General features: G+C 34.5%; 1 protein-coding gene across 7 annotated transcripts; it reads left to right on the forward strand.

Moving 5' to 3' along the window:
* Positions 1–1,419: 1,419 nt before the first annotated feature.
* LOC111791444 (DNA replication ATP-dependent helicase/nuclease DNA2) lies at positions 1,420–17,653 on the forward strand. 7 transcript variants are annotated; one of them, XM_023672791.1, is made up of 37 exons: positions 1,498–1,980; positions 2,102–2,275; positions 2,341–2,562; positions 2,710–2,775; positions 2,979–3,188; positions 3,289–3,342; positions 3,426–3,487; positions 4,108–4,240; positions 4,381–4,491; positions 4,675–4,771; positions 5,300–5,382; positions 5,466–5,531; positions 5,663–5,818; positions 5,951–6,006; positions 6,164–6,221; positions 6,298–6,408; positions 6,480–6,536; positions 7,236–7,370; positions 7,476–7,724; positions 8,167–8,241; positions 8,401–8,522; positions 8,607–8,679; positions 8,772–8,876; positions 9,010–9,177; positions 10,284–10,353; positions 10,437–10,588; positions 11,215–11,292; positions 11,379–11,471; positions 11,564–11,701; positions 12,252–12,291; positions 12,388–12,461; positions 12,617–12,754; positions 13,125–13,244; positions 13,361–13,558; positions 13,668–13,767; positions 16,820–16,870; positions 17,635–17,653. In XM_023672791.1, the coding sequence occupies exons 1-34, from the start codon at positions 1,498–1,500 to the stop codon at positions 13,508–13,510; spliced, it is 4,179 nt and encodes a 1,392-aa protein (XP_023528559.1). In that variant the 3' UTR covers positions 13,511–13,558; positions 13,668–13,767; positions 16,820–16,870; positions 17,635–17,653. The 7 variants fall into 7 exon arrangements, with proteins under 7 accessions (XP_023528556.1, XP_023528562.1, XP_023528563.1 ...); XM_023672792.1 differs by lacking the exon at positions 17,635–17,653 and adding an exon at positions 14,439–15,540 and having other exon boundaries at positions 16,820–17,059; XM_023672788.1 differs by lacking the exon at positions 17,635–17,653 and having other exon boundaries at positions 1,420–1,980; positions 16,820–17,026.
* Positions 17,654–18,156: the final 503 nt, after the last annotated feature.

Genomic DNA, 18,156 nt, shown 5'->3' on the forward strand with positions numbered 1-18,156 from the left:
TTCTAGAAAGGTTAGAGAATTTTCCTTAATTAGCTCAATGTATCCCTTATAAAATCTCTTCAATCAAATTGTTTAATGGTTGCCGGTGAAGCAAGAACTGGACATGTATTAATTAAACTATATCTCAATATTCATAAATCAATATTATTTGTGAAAATGGACATGACTAAGCTATGGCTGTCGAATGAAAGTGATAGAAGATAACAAACCATATGGGTTATGTGGGCAGCTTTTGGGAATTTTTGGAAAATTAAGGGCTGTTTTTATAAATTAATAAAAATATTTATAAATTTTCTAAACTTTTAATAATATTATTAAACTTAAAAAATAATAAAAACAGCACAATTTTAACTTTTAAAGGGTTTAAAAAATACTTTTAAGATTTTAATTAATATTCTTAAACGTTATTTATAAATAAAATTTTATATAGTGAGCGGGTGGAGATTTGAGTCGGGTCGAGAACGAAGAATATAATTACTGTCTTAAACTTCGTTTATGTGATGTCCCACGTTGGTTGGGGAGGAGAACAAAACACCATTTATAAGGGTGTGGAAATCTTCTCATAGCAAAGACGTTTTAAAGCGTTGAGGGGAAGTGTGAAAGGGAAAGCTTAAAGAGGACAATATTCAGGTAAGCCCAAAGAGGACGATATTTAGGTAAGCCAAAAGAGGACGATATTCAGGTAAGCCCAAAGAGGGCGATATTCAGGTAAGCCCAAGGAGGACAATATCTGCTAGGGGAGGACGATATTCAGGTAAGTCAAAGGAGGACAATATCTGCTAGGAGAGGATGATATTCAGGTAAGTCCAAGGAGGACAATATTTGCTAGTAGAGGACGATATTCAGGTAAGTTCAAGGAGGACAAATCTGCTAGCGATGGATCTGGGTCGTTACAGTTTAATTAAAGAAAAAATATTTTTCCACTCTCTCGATCTTCGTTTAAACAGACATTAAATAAATATCTATAATGACTATGTTTTTTTGTTTTTTTTTTGAAGTAATTTTGATAGAACTTTCATTAAATATTTGTCCCCTGAAATTTATACTTTGGTGTGGCCCACTTTTGCAGCTGGAGCTCACCAGCTGGTTCCAAATATGCGACAATAGATCCACGTCAGCAGCATGGACACCATGGTGACGGGGTTCATCAACCACTGGTGCCACGTGGAGGAGTGAGGCTTGGAGGCCAGCGTGGCAAATCCTAGCTGTAGATGGTAGATGGATACGGGATTTGTGAGATGAGTCAGATGGAGAACGTCAGCAAAAGGGCTTAAAAGGGAGTCCAAACCCTAACATCATGGGCTCACATTTGGGCCGATCAAGCAAAGCCCAGCCCAGCTCCAGCAGCCGAAGCAGAGGTTTTGGCGGGAAACCAAAAATCACTCAACGGAGAGTACAAATGGAAGGCCGGTTCTTTACTCATCCGTCTCCGATGAAAGTCCGATGCTGATTATTGAGAACAAGTTTCAAGAGCTTCACTTCTGGTAAAGAATCACAATGCCTCCAAGGAAGAAGTCTAATTCTTCTTCCAAGAAGCCCAATTCAAATCAGCAATCAGAGCCTTCCAAGTTCGGAATTCAACACTTCTTCGACCGCCACTCTCAAAATGCTGCGCATTCTCAGAAGCTCACTCCACGAACTTCCGATTCGAAAACTGATGTTTCTGACTCTCTGGATCGTGGAGATGATCCGAATATGGGACGGTTAGATTATAAGGACGCGGCTGCGGCTGCGGCGGCGATGGTGACGACGACTGCTCAAAAGTCAGAGTTGCGGGTGCTTCCTGTGAGTGAAGCGGTTTTAGCTTCTGAAAACCCTAAAGTACCGCAGGGAAATGATGCTTGCTCTTCGTCTCTGGATACGACGCCTGAGATTTTGATTGCTGCTGGTGGAAATGCTGGCCATGACCTTTCTAACGAGCTGTCTCCACAATTTTCCAAGTCCGTGTCCTTGAAGCGCTGCAAGTTCTCTCCCGGGATGGTAACTTTAGGCCTTTTTTTTCCTCTTGCTCTTTGTTTTTTTGTTGTAGATTGCTTGTTCGTTGTAAATGCATTGGCCACATTGATGAATTTTACTTACTGAAGTAAAAAATGGTGAACAGCTGATTAAGCAAAGTCAGGATGAGGGGACTACAAATGATGAGATCACATGGAAGATATCTCCAGTAAACGAAAGGCTTCAGGCTGTTTCAAAGCAATTGCCGGAAACTATAAGAGTTTTGGCGAACTCCTCAAGGCTCAACTCTTTGAGAATTCGACAGTGTTCACAAAACAAGGTATTAAATGTTGAGTTTAATTTGGTTCTCTTGACTCTTGGATTCTCTAACAATGATCTTTATAGACTTCCTCTGCCGAGCTTGGGAATTTTGAGCAGTTGAGTTCACCAAACCCGAAACCTTCTGAAAGATCAGTGGCTTCGTTACATAAGACTGGATTGAAAAGGTTACGTTCTAAACATGATACGGAACCTAATGGAGTTGCGATTGATAGTTTGAGTGGCTCTAGAGTAGCTAACAGTCAGAGTCCATTCCGGACGCCCCCATCTTTGTCATACTGCGACAAGGTAATAACTTCTTCATAGACTGTATTTCCTGTTGCTGATAGGTTCTAACTTGTCTGTATTCTTTTCCCTTTAAAATTTAAAATCCACACTCTGGTCTACCGGTTGGACTATATAATTCATATGCTTTATGCCTTGGTTGATCCGTAGACTGCCAATGATGTTGTTGAACGTACTGAAGCACCTGATCACCCTATTTTAAGACCACACAAAAAGGTATTACAATATTATACTATTTGTTGGTCTTTCTGATTTTACTTCGTTTTGTTTGGTCCAAATTTCAATCAGCTTCCCAACCTGATTGGTGGGTCTTCTCATTTCTTGGACCAGTTGTACTTGTTGTCGAACACGTTTATTTTCATATTTACTTTCTACAACTTGTCAACATTTGATGCCTTCTTGCTTCTTTGTTTTTGCAGGCATTACTTGAGCTTTTAGATCAAGTAGAAGATGTCATTGCTGTTGATACTGTGGCTTCTTCCATTGATTTGGAGGAGGATTCACCTGAATTACAAGGTAGAAATGGTATCACATTGACACCTGGAGTTGATTCAGCTGCAGCGGAAGTCCTTCAAAAGATTCCAGACACTGTAATGAAGGCATCCCCTTGTGATTTTCTTGTCTTGGAGGTATATTTTACTCTCTCAAACAGGGTTCATTTCTAGGATTGCTCCTCATTTAGTTGCTTTTGATGATTTATATAATACATTGTTTCTATCTGTGCCAAAGGTAACAGAGAAATGTGAGCTGGCTGATACATCTGAAGTTAAACGCTCGTATAAGGTTTCTTGTAAGCTTATTCACTGATTTTGTACATTACCTCACAATACCAAGTAAATTAATAAAGGTGAGCAATGAATTTTCAGGTTCTTCGCTTGCTAAATGAGCAAAGTGGAGAAGAGCGGGCAGTATATCTTTGGGATGACTGGTAAATACATAAATTAAGCTCTTTCACATCACTCTATATCAAAGTCAAAAATTGACTTGAAACCCGAAAGAAAAAGTCAAAAGACAGAAAGATTATATTCGCTGTTTCTTGATAAACATTCTACTTTTCTTGCTGCAGCCTTCTTAAATTCCTTCATCGTTATAAGATTGTATCACATCAGAGTATATCATTGATGTAAATCTTGTTGTGTTCCTTCATTTGTATTTCACTCTAGCATGACCTGCCGAAGAATTTAGACTATTACTTGTTACCTTCATGAGATATGGTATCTTGATTTTGAGTTCAAACTCTACGTCCCAGCAAATTGCTAGTGGACCTAAGACAATTGCTTGAAGCTTCGTTATTGTTTTGTGTTTTATTTGATGAATTTTTTCTAAAATTGTTATAGTTTTAGAATTATACTCTTTAATCTCTTCAACCACCATGGGTTGTCCTAATGGAAGTGTGTTCAAGTTAGTCCTAACACTCACAGATATGAAAACTAAAATTTTAAAAGAATCTGTAATCTTCTTCATGAAGCCTTTCAATGCTGAAGGTGAATTTGTTTATTAGTTACCTACAGTTTCTTATTTGAATTTTCCTTTCCATTTCTTCATCAGGTTTGACAGTATTATTGCACCTGGAGATACTGTGAATGTTATTGGTGAATTTGATGACCAAGGAAGATGTCATGTTGACCACAACAAAAATTTTGTTATTCTACACCCTGATGTACTTGTCTCTGGAACTCGGGTAATGCGATTACTTTGAAAAGTACTTGGCACCTCACCCTGCCTCTTTGGTTGTGGTGCCTTTATGAGCTATTGAATCGAAGTTATCATTTGATAGTTATCTATCAATTCTTATAATCACCAATCAGAAATGATTTCTAGGTTGCTGGTCATTTGACCTGTCCAAGGAGGAGTGTTCTTGATGAGAGGCTTAGAAGTAACGAACAGTCTATTTCAGCATTAATTGGTACTTTGCTGCACCAGGTTTTTCAGGTTTATAGCTCTATCCTGACCTCTTAATATGATTAGAAGCATAGATACAAAGTTAGTACACTTAAATCTCAACATTCGTTTTTATTTACCTGTATGCGTTTATTGTGTATTTTTAATACTTTTTGACGCTCAAGCTTTTAGCATTTATCAATCTATCACATTTTAGTTCATTTTGCTTTGAAGGCTGGTCTTGTAGAAGAAACACCAACTGTCGCCTTCTTGGAAGAGGTTTCGAGAATAGTGCTTCAGAAAAGTATGGAAAGTGTATATGCATGCGGAGGTAAACGTTTTTGAATTTGTACTCGTTGTGCAATGGATCACTTTTCATATCGGATCACTTTTCATATCTTTTAAGAGGGGTGCGGAAATTGCTGTTATGGGCACTTCTTCGCCATGTATACGTATCTTCTTCCATCCAATGCAAATGAATCTAGTTTACTTAATTTGTTCAGTTTTTTTTTCCAGTTTTACCTGAAATGCTACATCCGCAGTAAATGACTCGTTAATTCTGTATGTCAAGACACTGCTTAGAACTTATAAGGCCAGAGCCTCCAGGCCCTTCCGTTAACTTCGGGCGACTGTTTGGAAACAATCGTGCCTTGATCTTGTTGGATACTTTGAATCTTGCTTCTGCCAACTGTAGGATAAAAAAATGTGCATTATCGAATTCTTTCCATTAGTTTAAGTGCCATCACATTTTTCAATGTATACATTTGTTAAATGTAGTGCGATTAGTATTTTATTGATGAGTCGCAAACAATAATTTGTTGCTTGAATGATTCATTTACTTGCACTACCTTGGGTGCAGCAAATGAAAAGGATATAGGCAGAACCATGAATGAAGCAGTTCCAAAAATTTTGCATTGGATCACCCTGTTCAAATGCCCAATGGTGAGAAATGTCTAGACATCGTTATGATGAAGCAAATCTGAATTCTTTTATTTGCTGTAAGTAATTGCAATTGTTGGCAACAGGGTTCTAAAGCACCTACCATTGAGTTTAGATCTGATGATGGTCCCAGGAAAGTTAGTATATCAGAGGTAGGTTTTGTGGATGCTGTTTTTAACATTACTGATTTTTTTTGTAACATGATGCACCTAACTGGAATGAAGTGCTTGTTAAAGTAAAAGTCTGTATGAATCTATATTCTTATGGAAACTTCCATTTTTAGGTAATTGATATTGAGGAGATGGCATGGGCTCCAAAATATGGTTTGAAGGGAATGATTGATGCTTCTGTCAGGGTAAAAGTACAGTCAAATTATAATACATGTGTTGAGAACGTCGTGCCTTTAGAGTTTAAAACTGGAAAGGTGCCAGCTGGCCAGGCAAGTATGTGGTTCCTTTAGCTCACATTTATGCAGGGTTCCCTGTAGGATTGGGCTTTTTGTGTTTTCTTGTAGATCTATCATGTTTTTGTAGTAATTAGTATAACATGATAATCCTGATCTGTTCTGCAGTCCTCCATGGAACATTGTGCCCAAGTGATCTTATACACACTACTTATGTCCGAGAGGTATGTACATCTTACTCATTTTATTTTTAAATATTTTTCTAAGACTGTCCTACAGATGATATTCGATTTACCTTCTCTTTCTTGGGTTGTTATGTTATCATTATTGTATTTGTGAATGGTTGGATGTATTCTGTTATTTGCCCTGTATGTATGTTAGGTATCAAAAACATGTTGGTTATGGTCTCCTTTACTATCTCCAGTCGGATCAGACACAGGTAAAAATCAGATTCATTTGTAAGTTTATTCTTCCATGTGCTGGAAGGATGTTTAAATTATACAAATCTCATGAAGGGTATCCGGGTTCAAAGATCTGACTTGGTGGGGCTAATCATGCGTCGCAATGAGCTTGCAAATAACATCCTCAAGGCATCAACTGCACAATTACTCCCCCCTATGTTACAGGTATGGTCCTTCCTAAACATGGTTTTGCGGATCTCTATTTAATCATTGAACCTACTATTTTTTTGATACAGATTCCAAATGTGTGTAAAGGGTGCCGCCATCTTGATGTTTGTACCATTTATCATAAGGTATGTAGGTTCTAAATACAATTCTATAGGGTTAATTGCTGCTTCATTTCCATGTCAGTTATATGTAACTGTATGCTTTGGGTCTTCCCATGACAAATTTTTTCTTAAAGCATTCATATTATCTAACAGAAATACCTTGTGCATAGTCACTGTAGTTCAGTCAGTTGTGAACAACTTCTAGTTTCATATATAATCCATATAATTAGTGGTTTTCCAGTTTAATTTCTTAGGAATATCTAGTGAGTCAGGTCTACTAAAAGTTGTTGCTCTTAATATTCTTCTAACAATTAAGCCCAAGGCAAGGCAATCTAAATGTGCAATTGCACAGTTTCTGTGCGTGATATCAAATAATCCAAGTAAAGGACTCAATTCCTTGCACATTATGTGAAATATTTGTTTTCTTTGAACTAGTGACCAACAAGCGATTTTTCAGGCCAGTTTGACCTCATGCATCTCTGATTAGAAGGTTATATTACCACTTCTAATCCAAGTTCCCTATAGTTTCCATGTTAGATATGAGCAATTGTAATAATTCATGTGAAGTTCAAAAGAAGTAGATATTCGGCAATTTTTTCATTACTTTTCATGATTGAGTTGTTTTTGTGCCGACATTACTTATTGGTTGACTACTTTTATTTTTCCTTTTTCTCTTTATTCTTCTGTTGGTAGTTGACTGGTGATGGAATTTAAATACTGCAGATGCAAAATGGAAGCAAAGAGAGCAGTGGTCTTGGAGCTTTATTTGACTCCAATACGGACCATTTGAAAGCTTCTCATGGTATTTTCTTTCAACATTGGGAAAGATTGATTGATTTAGAGGCCAAGGAGACTGAGGTTGAAATTTGAAGTGAATTCAAATGTATCACATATAATATTCAATTCACATGCTTGTATATGCCAATGCTAAGTCCAATAGACTATGATGCTCATTTCTTTCAGCTCGTAAAGAGGGGAGTTTGGCACACACGTAGTGCAGAGAAAAATCAAACGTCTACCTGTCTTTCTTCTATTGTTCTTAGTACGTTGGATGGCCAACCACATTGTACTTCTGAAAAGGACAACCGAATCAGCTATCGTTTTGTGCGTCAAGGTTTGTCGTCTCTGTGTTTGAAAGATTCAAATGTCGATAGTTCAAACACTGATTCAACAAATGACATGGACAGTTCACTTAGAGTTGGAGACTATGTGGTGAGTCCTTTTCTCCTCGTATGATGAATGGGTTCTTGGATGGAAAATGTTTTGCATTTACTTTATACTGATCGTGATCCTATGTTACAATGCTAATTCATATACTGGAGTTACTTAAAAGGTATTAATCAGAAGGTTTTCGTTTCCAGAAGTTTCTATATATTTATTTTCTATTTTCTATTTATTTCAAAATTTAAAAGGAACAAAGCCAAGCTTCTACTGTCTTTACATACTTCCAATGATTTTGGATCTGGTGTGTGTATGGCGTCTACATGATGCTAGATGGATATTTGCCACAGAATTAGTTGTAGAAGATCCAACCATGTTCATGTTCTTTTATTTATGGACCATCTGCCGTTCTAAATTTTTTCATCCACATTTTTTACTTTCCATTCTATTTCTTCCAGTAACTAATAGGTGATTTCTGTTGCTGGTATTTTAGATACTTAGTACAGATTCTGGGAATTTGACCCTAGCGAGTGGGATTATAAAAGATCTGAGCAGTCTCCATATATCTGTAAGAAAATTTCTTTGGTTTCTTTCTCATATTTTGATGCCAGTTGCACTGCTTTATTCACAATAGACAACTATAAATCACAGTACTGTTAGTGGTCGAAGACATTTTGTAAATTAGTCTCTGCCTTTCAGATTGAATTGTTTGGCGTAAAACTTGCAGGTTTCTTTCTCTAAGCGCCTACGTTTGCCTGGAAGCACTTCTTCTACTGAGGCACATGATCTTATGAAGCAAGTATGGCGGATTGACAAGGATGAATTTATGACTTCGTTTGCAATCATGAGGTAATAACTTGACATAATTATACTACAACTATTCTGCCAGACATACTGCAATGTTCTATTCTCATGTTTATTTTGTTGCTGAAGGTTTAATCTTGTACAACTGCTTCTGCAAGGTGAACAAAATTCTCATCTTAGAAAGTTGATCGTAGATCTTGCGGTAAATACTTGTTTAAACCTTTGTACTATTGACTTCTTCCTTGCCTACTTAAGAGATTATTTATTTTGGCCTGAACGTGTTTTCACTTGTAGGCTCCAAGATTTGATAGTGGATGCATATTCAGCCAGGATCCAGCAATATCTTACATCTGGTCAGAGAAGAATTTAAATGATGACCAACGTCGAGCCATAATTAAGGTGTTGCTGTAAAAATGTTTCTTCTCATTCTAACTTGACTCACCTACTATATCTCTCATTCCTCCTATTTATTTTTTGGGTTTTCATGAAATATGAGCTATTCTGACTTGAAATTGTTCCATGGTCATTTTAGATACTTACAGCAAAGGATTATGCTCTGATTCTGGGAATGCCTGGAACAGGCAAGACATCCACAATGGTTCATGCCGTGAAGGCATTGTTGATGAGAGGCGTGTCTATTTTGCTCACGTCTTACACAAACACTGCTGTTGATAATTTACTTATCAAACTGAAATCTCAGGTAACTATTTCTGCAATTTTCTATCTTTCAAGGTCTGTTTATTATTTCTCTCAAAAGAAAAAGAGGGAGAGAGAGCATGGTAAAATTTTCAATTTTGAGGTCCTTAGAATTATTGGCATTTTTTGAAAATCGATACAATGAAAATTCTGGGAAGCCTGTTTTTATGTGTATTCTCTCTGATCTCTTTTTTCTATTTTTAATTTTACAAATTACAAATCATCCTAATACGTCAGGATATTTTGTTCCCCATAATATACATTTGATACAGTGCACAATTCATAAACGCCTTCCAACTTTGTTGCTATCTTCTCTTTCAAGTGCTCATTACGTTGGTAATACTTGGACGATCATCTTTAAGATTCCATAAAATGACATTTACTAGGCCAAGAATGGAAGTATTAACATAACTTACATATTGGATGTTGTTTTCTATGAATTATAAGATAAAATTTATAAGAGAGCAAAGCTAAAAGTATTTTTTTTTTTAATTGTATTAGAACAGTTGGAACACAGCTAATAAGATTGGCCCTCACATACCACAAATGAATAAGTAGCATTTCATTTTGGTTTTTGTATCGACATTTGATTTATTATTGAATATCTTAGAAATACCTTCGTCAAAGTCAAATATTAAAGTTATTGACAATAATATATAAACATTGAGGTAGTTTGGTTTAGATAGACCAACTGCCTTCAACATACCATAGAGGAAACTTGCGAGAATGTCTGAAATTTGTAACACTACAATTTTCCCATTGGATTTGTGTCCGAGCATATTTGTTACTCTTTTATAGTTATTATTATTATTATTTGTCACAATTTATTGGAGCTCTTCATGGTTTATCTTTTAATTATATTCTTATTTGTTTATTTATTTATTTTTGTGTGCATGTGGCTCCTTTGCTTTCGCTTATGTTTTTGTGAGGTTTGATTTAACATTATGCATGTTGGTGTGTGGTTTGTTAAAAGGATTTTGTAACCTTAATTTCATGTGCATGCATCGTAAGTTTATATCCAATTCCTACTCATCTTTAGTCATCTAATCACTTATAAAGATATCATGTGACCTGGCTTACTCTTGTTCATCTGTCACCCACAAACTGCAGAACATTGATTTTATACGGATTGGAAGAATTAGTGCAGTGCATGAAGACATTCGCAGCCATTGCTTCTCGGGTCTGATTTTTCCTATTATGCAGTCTCCTTAGGATCTGGATACTTGTTTTTCTTTATTTAACTAGTAGAGTTTTCTTTGACAGAGTTGAACATACAAAGTGTGGAAGACATCAGAATGAGATTGGACCAAGTGAAAGTTGTTGCAGTCACTTGTTTGGGGTTAACTAGTCCCTTACTCGTCAATAAAAAATTTGATATATGCATAATGGATGAAGCTGGACAGACCACCCTTCCAGTATGTAGAACTTGATGGAACGTTGTTTGTTGCAAAGTTTATTTTGGTAGTCTGATGATATGATGCCAGTTGATTATCAAATGTTTTTGGGATTAGTTAGCGCTTGTTCTGTTTAATAGGTAAATAATAAGAGAATTAGGCATCCTTCATTTCTTTAGTACTAGCATCTCACAAACAAGTCCACTGATAGAAGGTAGCATCTTCTTGTATTTCAAGAGATTGGAATGAGATCTAAATGATAACATTAGAAACCAGTGGATGCATGGTCGAACACTTAAATTTATTTTACAAATTGAAGATTTTTGTAACATTTTTGTATTTAGGAGGTTTTGTTACGTTGTTTGAAGAGGATCATGAACTTATGAGGTAGAAAAACTGAGTATGTTGGAACTCGATGAAAAAAAGTATGAGACATGTAGGAGAAGATAATCATTTGCTTTGGTTACACCTTCATTAATTTATTCAAAATGTTTGCGTTGAACTGAGTTTCTAGTATTCATTCTCTACAATTATTCTTTATTTTCTTATGTTTGCTATTAATGAAGTTGTTGTTCGTAGGATGTTAATCAAGAGTTATTGAAATGAGGAATATCAGTGCTTATTTAATTTTTATATCTACCCCTAAGGTTTCCCTTGGACCTTTGATGTTTGCTTCAACATTTGTCCTTGTTGGCGATCATTATCAGCTACCTCCTCTTGTTCAGGTGTATATCATGCATAGTCATTTGGATTAAATTTTTTTTTGTCTTTCTATGATGCACTTTTTGAAGTCATCGTCATTCCTTTCTAGAGTACAGAGGCTCGAGAAAATGGACTGGGGATAAGCTTATTTTGTAGGCTTTCAGAAGCACATCCTCAAGCCATTTCCGCCTTACAAAGCCAGGTTTCTTTTTTCTACTAGAATTAATCTGTAGTCAAGTCAATCACTTCAGATGATGCTGCCGATATCCATTTACTAGGTTTCTTTGAGTGCAGTATCGCATGTGCCGCGACATTATGGAATTATCAAATGCCTTGATATATGGAGACAGATTGCGTTGTGGTTCTGAAGAAACCGCAAACGCAAAGCTTGAATTTTCAGGTTTAAAGTTGTCTTCATCTTGGCTCAAGGAGGTTAGTGATCTTTTTTAACTTTTCATCTTACTATCATATTTATCAATTGGGTTAACCCTCAAAACAGAACTTCGCTAGTGTTTCATGTGAAGACCCAGTTGGCAGACTCTAAATTACTACTACTTGCCTACTTCTGTTTGGTTTTGTTTTTGCTCTATCTTCTTTTTTTTCCTTTTCTTTTTTTAATATATATCCTCAATAACCTTATTTTAAGGGTCATCTTTTCGTAGGGCTAGCAATGAGCTATTCATCCCACCACAATTTATTTCCTCATTTGTGGGCGATTGCACAATAAATTTCAATCAAAATAATTTTCACCTTTACAACCTATTTTCTGTTTTATTTACTTTTTCAGAATAGCTACTTAAGTAGTACTGGGAAAGGGAAAATTTTGAGTGGTCATTTCATAAAATCAAGTTTATGTCATATAAGTCGCGGTTTATTAGATGCATGGAACTTTGGATTTTTAATGACCATTAAAAAATTCTGGTCCTTTCTAAAACTTCCTTGTCTCAACTAAAACTAATGCACTTCCTATTCGTGGTTTCAGGTTGTAAACCCATGCAAACCAGTTATCTTTGTTTGTACAGGTTCTCGAATATCATTTTTGCTTTCTAAATTCGGTAGTCAGTTTTGTTTTATCAGTGGTTTTTGTTTGTTATCTGAATCACGTTCAATAACTGTAGATTTATTACCTGCTTACGAGACAAGAGATCACAAAATTGTGAACAACCCAATTGAAGCTAACATATTAGCAGAGGTGCAATCTTCGCTTTGATATGTCTCTTATACTTCTTATCATTAATTAGATTGCTACTTTTTTCTTTTAAAAAAAAAAAAAAACTAAGTTGCGAAATTGGAGTAGGGAAAGCTACATGCCTCTTGGCATTGATCTCTATTTTCTTAATTTTACAGGTGACGAAGGGATTGCTTGATGGTGGAATTAACGGGAATGACGTTGGCATCATTACTCCTTATAACTCCCAGGCAAGCATCATTCGTCTAGCTATTAACATAGCCTCCGTGGAGATACATACCATTGACAAATACCAGGTAGACTAATTCAATTAGAGGCAATCCTTTTTCTTTTTTTTCTTTTCCTTATTTTAAGGAGGATAGAGTTGGGACTGATTTTAAAATGGTTAAACTTGTTGGATGAAAGTCTACATCGGCTAATTTAGAGAATGATCGTGGGTTTATAATCAAGGAATACCCTCCATTGTTGTGAGGCATTTTGGGGAAGTCCAAAGCAAAGCCATGAGAGCTTATGCTCAACCATCGTGGAGAGTCGTGTTCTTTCAAACAAAAATCACGTTTAAAATTTTCATGAGAAGCTGCATTCATTCATTGGTCAATATGCATAAATACGTTATTATATTTTCTTATGCTTCTATGGTTCAAATCGTTTTTTCTGTTCTCCTAGGGAAGAGACAAGGACTGCATATTGGTGTCCTTTGTTAGGTCGAGTGAAAATCCGAAGAGCTGTACTACCTCACTTCTTGGAGACTGGCATAGAATTAATGTGGCCATTACTCGTGCCAAGGTCAGAAATCGCCTTGATCATCTTCAATACTGATCTCTCAAATAACAAAGGCTGTTTGAGAGCCGAACAACTTTCAAGCTATCAATTCAATATATAATAGAAACATAATTCTGCAGAAAAAACTAATCATGGTGGGATCACGCAAAACACTATCAAAAGTTCCACTGCTGAAGCTTCTAATCAAGAAGGTCGAGGAACAATCAGGCATCTTCAATGTAACAAGGAATGACATAAGTCAAAGCAGCAAGCTTCCTGGTTCCACATAGATCAAATTGTTGTAAAGGTTGAATCCGTCGTCATAAATCCTCATAATGGTATAGAAACTCCACCCATTGATAAAAATAAAAACATTAAATGTTATAATAATATAGCTAGAAAAAGTGAGGCTGATATATGCTTAAGCTAAGTATATGATCCATCCAGGTTTGTCTCAGCGGACATAGTTGTCAAAGAGGAGCTGGGGCTGGACTGTATCAAATGCCATGTGTGAAGCACCGAGAAAGTCTTGTCTACTTGCGGAAAGGTACTTTCCTTTTCTAGAAGCTTTAGTGATTCTGCTCTCGTTGCATTTTTTTTTTTCTTTTTCAAAACCTCATCTTATACGGCGAAAGCAATTCATAATCACAATCACAATTGCTGGACCCTTCACATTGTTTGCACTTTGGACGGTCCAAAATCCAATGTTCTGAAATGAGGAGTTTTCTTTTCTTAATATATAAAAAAATTCCTTTGATAAATATTGAAATCACAAGCTAACACTGACACATTGTGTCAGTGATTTCAGCAAAGCTGATATTGTCCGATTTTGTGTCTCCATTTTCTACCCACCAATTTTCAATAATTTGTCCACTAATTTTTAGTAGAAAGTAAAGTAAAATATTCCAAAATTCATTAATTTTATTAAAATAATGTTTTTAATAAATAAATTTCTATCAAAATGTATAATTTTTTTTTGATATCTATGTGTTTATATTTTTTTTTAAATGCATTGGATAATTTTTTTAATAATCTTTTGAGTGAACTTGTTAGAGAATTGAAATTAGTAATAATTATCTAATTTTGTGGTGTAGTTTGATGAAATTGAAAGTCTAGAATTGAAANTTTTTTTTTTTTTTTTTTTTTTTTTTTTTTTTTTTTTAATTTTTTTTAATTTTTTTAATTTTTATTATTACCTTAACTTAAAAGAATATATAGATATGAATGGATCGCACATGCTGATGGCTTGCCCTTTCTTCATTATTAGAGACCAGTAGGTGGAAGTATCTTTTACGTTTTAGTGATGTGACTGTCATGGTTGAGCCCATGACGGGTAGGGAGCCTCTAAATATGTTTTGTTTCCTGATTTTATAAGTATATAAAAATGAGGTTAATGTTATAAATTCTAAATAATAATTATTATAATATTAGTAATAATAAATATACAAACGAATTTGTGTAATTCATGATTGGTTATATGATTTGTAAAAGTTATTATATATTATAGAAGATATATTTCACTAATTCCATATATTTATGTAGTATTTATAATCTACCAATTTGTAATTTAAGATAAATTAACACTTCAATTATTCAAATCAAACTCTTTAGTGAAACATTTTCTAAGAGTTCATTTGTACTCTCTTTTGATTAATTAAATAAATAATAAATGTAGACAAAAAGTGATCAAATTATAAAGGTCATTTGAGATCACAATTATGTAGGTCAGATTCGATAATCACGTGACATTTGATCTTAAGTTTATGAATGGTACATCCACTCAAAAAGTTTCTATATTTTATTGTTTTTTTTTTTAATGGTTTAAATAACCAAGCTAAGTTTCAAAAAGGTTAGGTGATAAAGAAGGCATGTATGATGGGAAATATAATTTTCGTGTCTTTGTTTAGCCAATAAAGAAAAATTCTCTTTACTATTTCGTCTATTCCTGACTTAAATGTAACACTTGCTGATTGATTGATGTTATCTTTATTGCCCTTATAAATTTCTAAATCTACCTCAACCATTAGGTAATTGTACTTAAATGTCATTGTTTTATTTTAACCATTTCAGGACAAACCATCATTTTAGTTCCTCTTCTCTATATTTTATTCTAACATTATTAGTAACGAACAAAGACTTGTGTCCAAATCCAATTGATTCTCTTCCATTTCCTTCAAGTAATTCAATAATTAGAAAATGATTTGGTGAAGCCACCAGACATTTTACAATAATTTCATCCACAGACAAACTGATCACGACAAAATTCCACTTCAATGGAAATTTGCCAGTACAGAGTCACATCATATTTTCCATTGAGAAGGTTTTTCTTTCCGCCTCATTCATTTTCTCTGGGTTTTTTAGCCTTTATTTGATTTGAGGAGATCAATAAATCTTCTCTTTGCTGATCTTTGTTTTATTGCATCTGATTCATACCTAACTTTCACAGTCATTCATCACCATTTTCCTTTTATATAGAATTAAAGTAGACTTTAATTTTCAAAGACCATTTTGATATGATCTTTGTTGGTATTTTAGCTCACCAATTTATTAAGTCTTAGGTTTTTCTAAGCCTACAGTTTGAGAAGTTATCTCTGAGTTTTTGTAGCTTAATTGTACTTATAAATGTAGAGAAATGAGTGAATAAAACTTTGGTTTGGGAAGGATGGAAGAGCAAAGAGCACATTTGCCAAAGTGCTTTGGGACAAATTATTATTGCTTGTCCTCCTTCACTGTTCATTTGAGGTGTGGTAGTGGTTTAAAAGGGGAAAATGCCCCCAATGTTGATTGATCTATAGAATACTGATAGAAGTGAGCATATTCATGCATGAGATGCTTCATATTTCATTAAATGTGCTAACCAAATTTGACATCTACCTGGGATCTTAAACTTTCATGTTTTTGATAATTTGGTCTTTAGATTTTTATTCTATTCAAGTTTTCTAATACGGGATGAGAAAGTAATTTTAGTCTAAATTTCTATAGACCCTATTTTGTTTCTCCGTGTTGTCAATAAATATTTATATGAATGTATGTTAGAAGTCATGTTTTGTGAGATTTATAGTGGTTAGAGTGGAGAACGAAAAATTTCTTATAAGAGTATGTAAACCTCTAACGAACAGACGTAGTTTAAAATCGTAGGTTGACGTCGATACGTAAAAGGCCAAAGCTAACAATATTTGTAATGGGTTTGAGTTATATATTTAGCCCGTTTAGGTTCTTGCTGATTAATGTAAAAAATGTTAGGGTAGGGATTAAAATAAAATAAGTACGTAAGATTTAATAATTTATCTAAATGCCTCTTTTGAGAATTAAATGATGTAATCTTTAATAGTGGGAGTTGATGAAACCGATGGAATCACTAAAGGAGACTTAAAAGACATTAATACTGACCCAAATTAACCACTAAAGTGATGTAAGATTGTGTTTTTCTTTGTTTGTTTGTTGAGAAAAATCAGAATACTTGGTGGCCACGCATGATTATTCCTCGTGATTCTATTATTGTCTCTGTAATATGAATAGTGGCAGCTTACACCCATGATTTTGTGAAGATTTTTTTAAAAATTATGAACTAACCCTGGTGTGTTCATGTGTTTTTTTAGTTCAAATCGTGTAGAGTTAGAAGATTTGAACATCAGACCGCTCAATCGAAGGTATGTTTAAACTACTTGAGCTAGGTTTAAGTTGATAAATAATAATTTACGATTGATATGTTGTGATACTCAAAATTGTTATTGATTAAACTTCATATTTTGATAAATTATCACTGTTGTTGATCCATGATTAATATCAAAAAGTGATTTTTGTTGGGTCCTTAAACTTACCCTTCAAAGTCTTTGTAATTGTGAGGGGTTTTGTAATAGTGCTTTAATCCACGTTTAAGAATGGACAAGGACTTATCTCTGTCACCAAATTTGACTCGGAAGTATCCATTATTGGTATTGAAATTTCTTTGCAACCTCATCCAAACCTCCCTCCCAAAAGTTAAATTGCCTTGGAATTCCCAGTTTGTTGCATATGTCTGTGGGGCGGTTTACATCTTTATTCTCATCTCCCATTTTCCAAGATCCAAAAGATCAAATTTCGTATGAAATATATATAAATTCATTATCTTCCGGTAGTGTATATCAATTTAATAATTGAGGCAAATTAAGGTGGACCAGGATCGGAATTAGAGTGTATCTGTCTAATTTAGACAAATTAAGGTGGAGCATGATCGGGGTTGGAGTGTATAATCTACTGTCTTCCGCACTATTTAGTTGACGGGAACAAAACTCTATGTTCTACTTCTTCTATTCTTTATTTAAATGGAATAAGTAGATCGTATTTCATTTACAAGTAACTATCATTATCATAAATTCCTCATTTCCCCAAATTTGGTGATAATTAATTTTACATTTATTTCTGTATGATTTAGGCCAAACAAAAAGCATCTGTCTGCTTCTGCCCAATAGAAACAAGTTCTTTTTGGGAATGTTGTCCTCGCAGTCATGCGTAGTAGCAATGATTTGATCATCCTAGGTTATATTTATATTTGAATCTCAACTCCTATAGAAAAGTATAATTATAAAGTTTGAATAAATAAGGATCTTAAATTTAAAAATAAAGGAATAAAATTGTGCTCGTGATCATTTCTTACCTAATTTTAGGTCTAGAAATTGTAACTATACTACAACCATCAGGAATCATACTCAAGCTCTCATGGCTTTGCTTTGGTCCACTTTTAAGTATAAGTTTTCATGACTTTGTGGAAAAGCCTCATTGACCAATGGAGATGTATTCGTTTGCTTTTAAACCTAAGATTATTCTCTAAATTAGCCAACATGACTCACTCTCAACAACTTTCTTGTTCAATGAATTAAATATTTAGGTCTATTTTGATAATGATTTTATTTTTTAAATCTATACTTATTTAGTCACTATTTTTTTAATATATTTG

This window comes from Cucurbita pepo, chromosome LG03 (assembly GCF_002806865.2).
Source record: "Cucurbita pepo subsp. pepo cultivar mu-cu-16 chromosome LG03, ASM280686v2, whole genome shotgun sequence".
Lineage (NCBI taxonomy): Eukaryota > Viridiplantae > Streptophyta > Magnoliopsida > Cucurbitales > Cucurbitaceae > Cucurbita > Cucurbita pepo.

Bases quoted from the DNA above. Each gene is read 5' to 3' on its own strand.
- LOC111791444 (XM_023672788.1), top strand. From the start codon at position 1,498: ATGCCTCCAAGGAAGAAGTCTAATTCTTCTTCCAAGAAGCCCAATTCA. The intron at 2,563-2,709 runs GTAATAACTTCT...GTTGATCCGTAG, and splicing joins CTTTGTCATACTGCGACAAG to ACTGCCAATGATGTTGTTGA. The intron at 3,488-4,107 runs GTAAATACATAA...TTTCTTCATCAG, and splicing joins GTATATCTTTGGGATGACTG to GTTTGACAGTATTATTGCAC.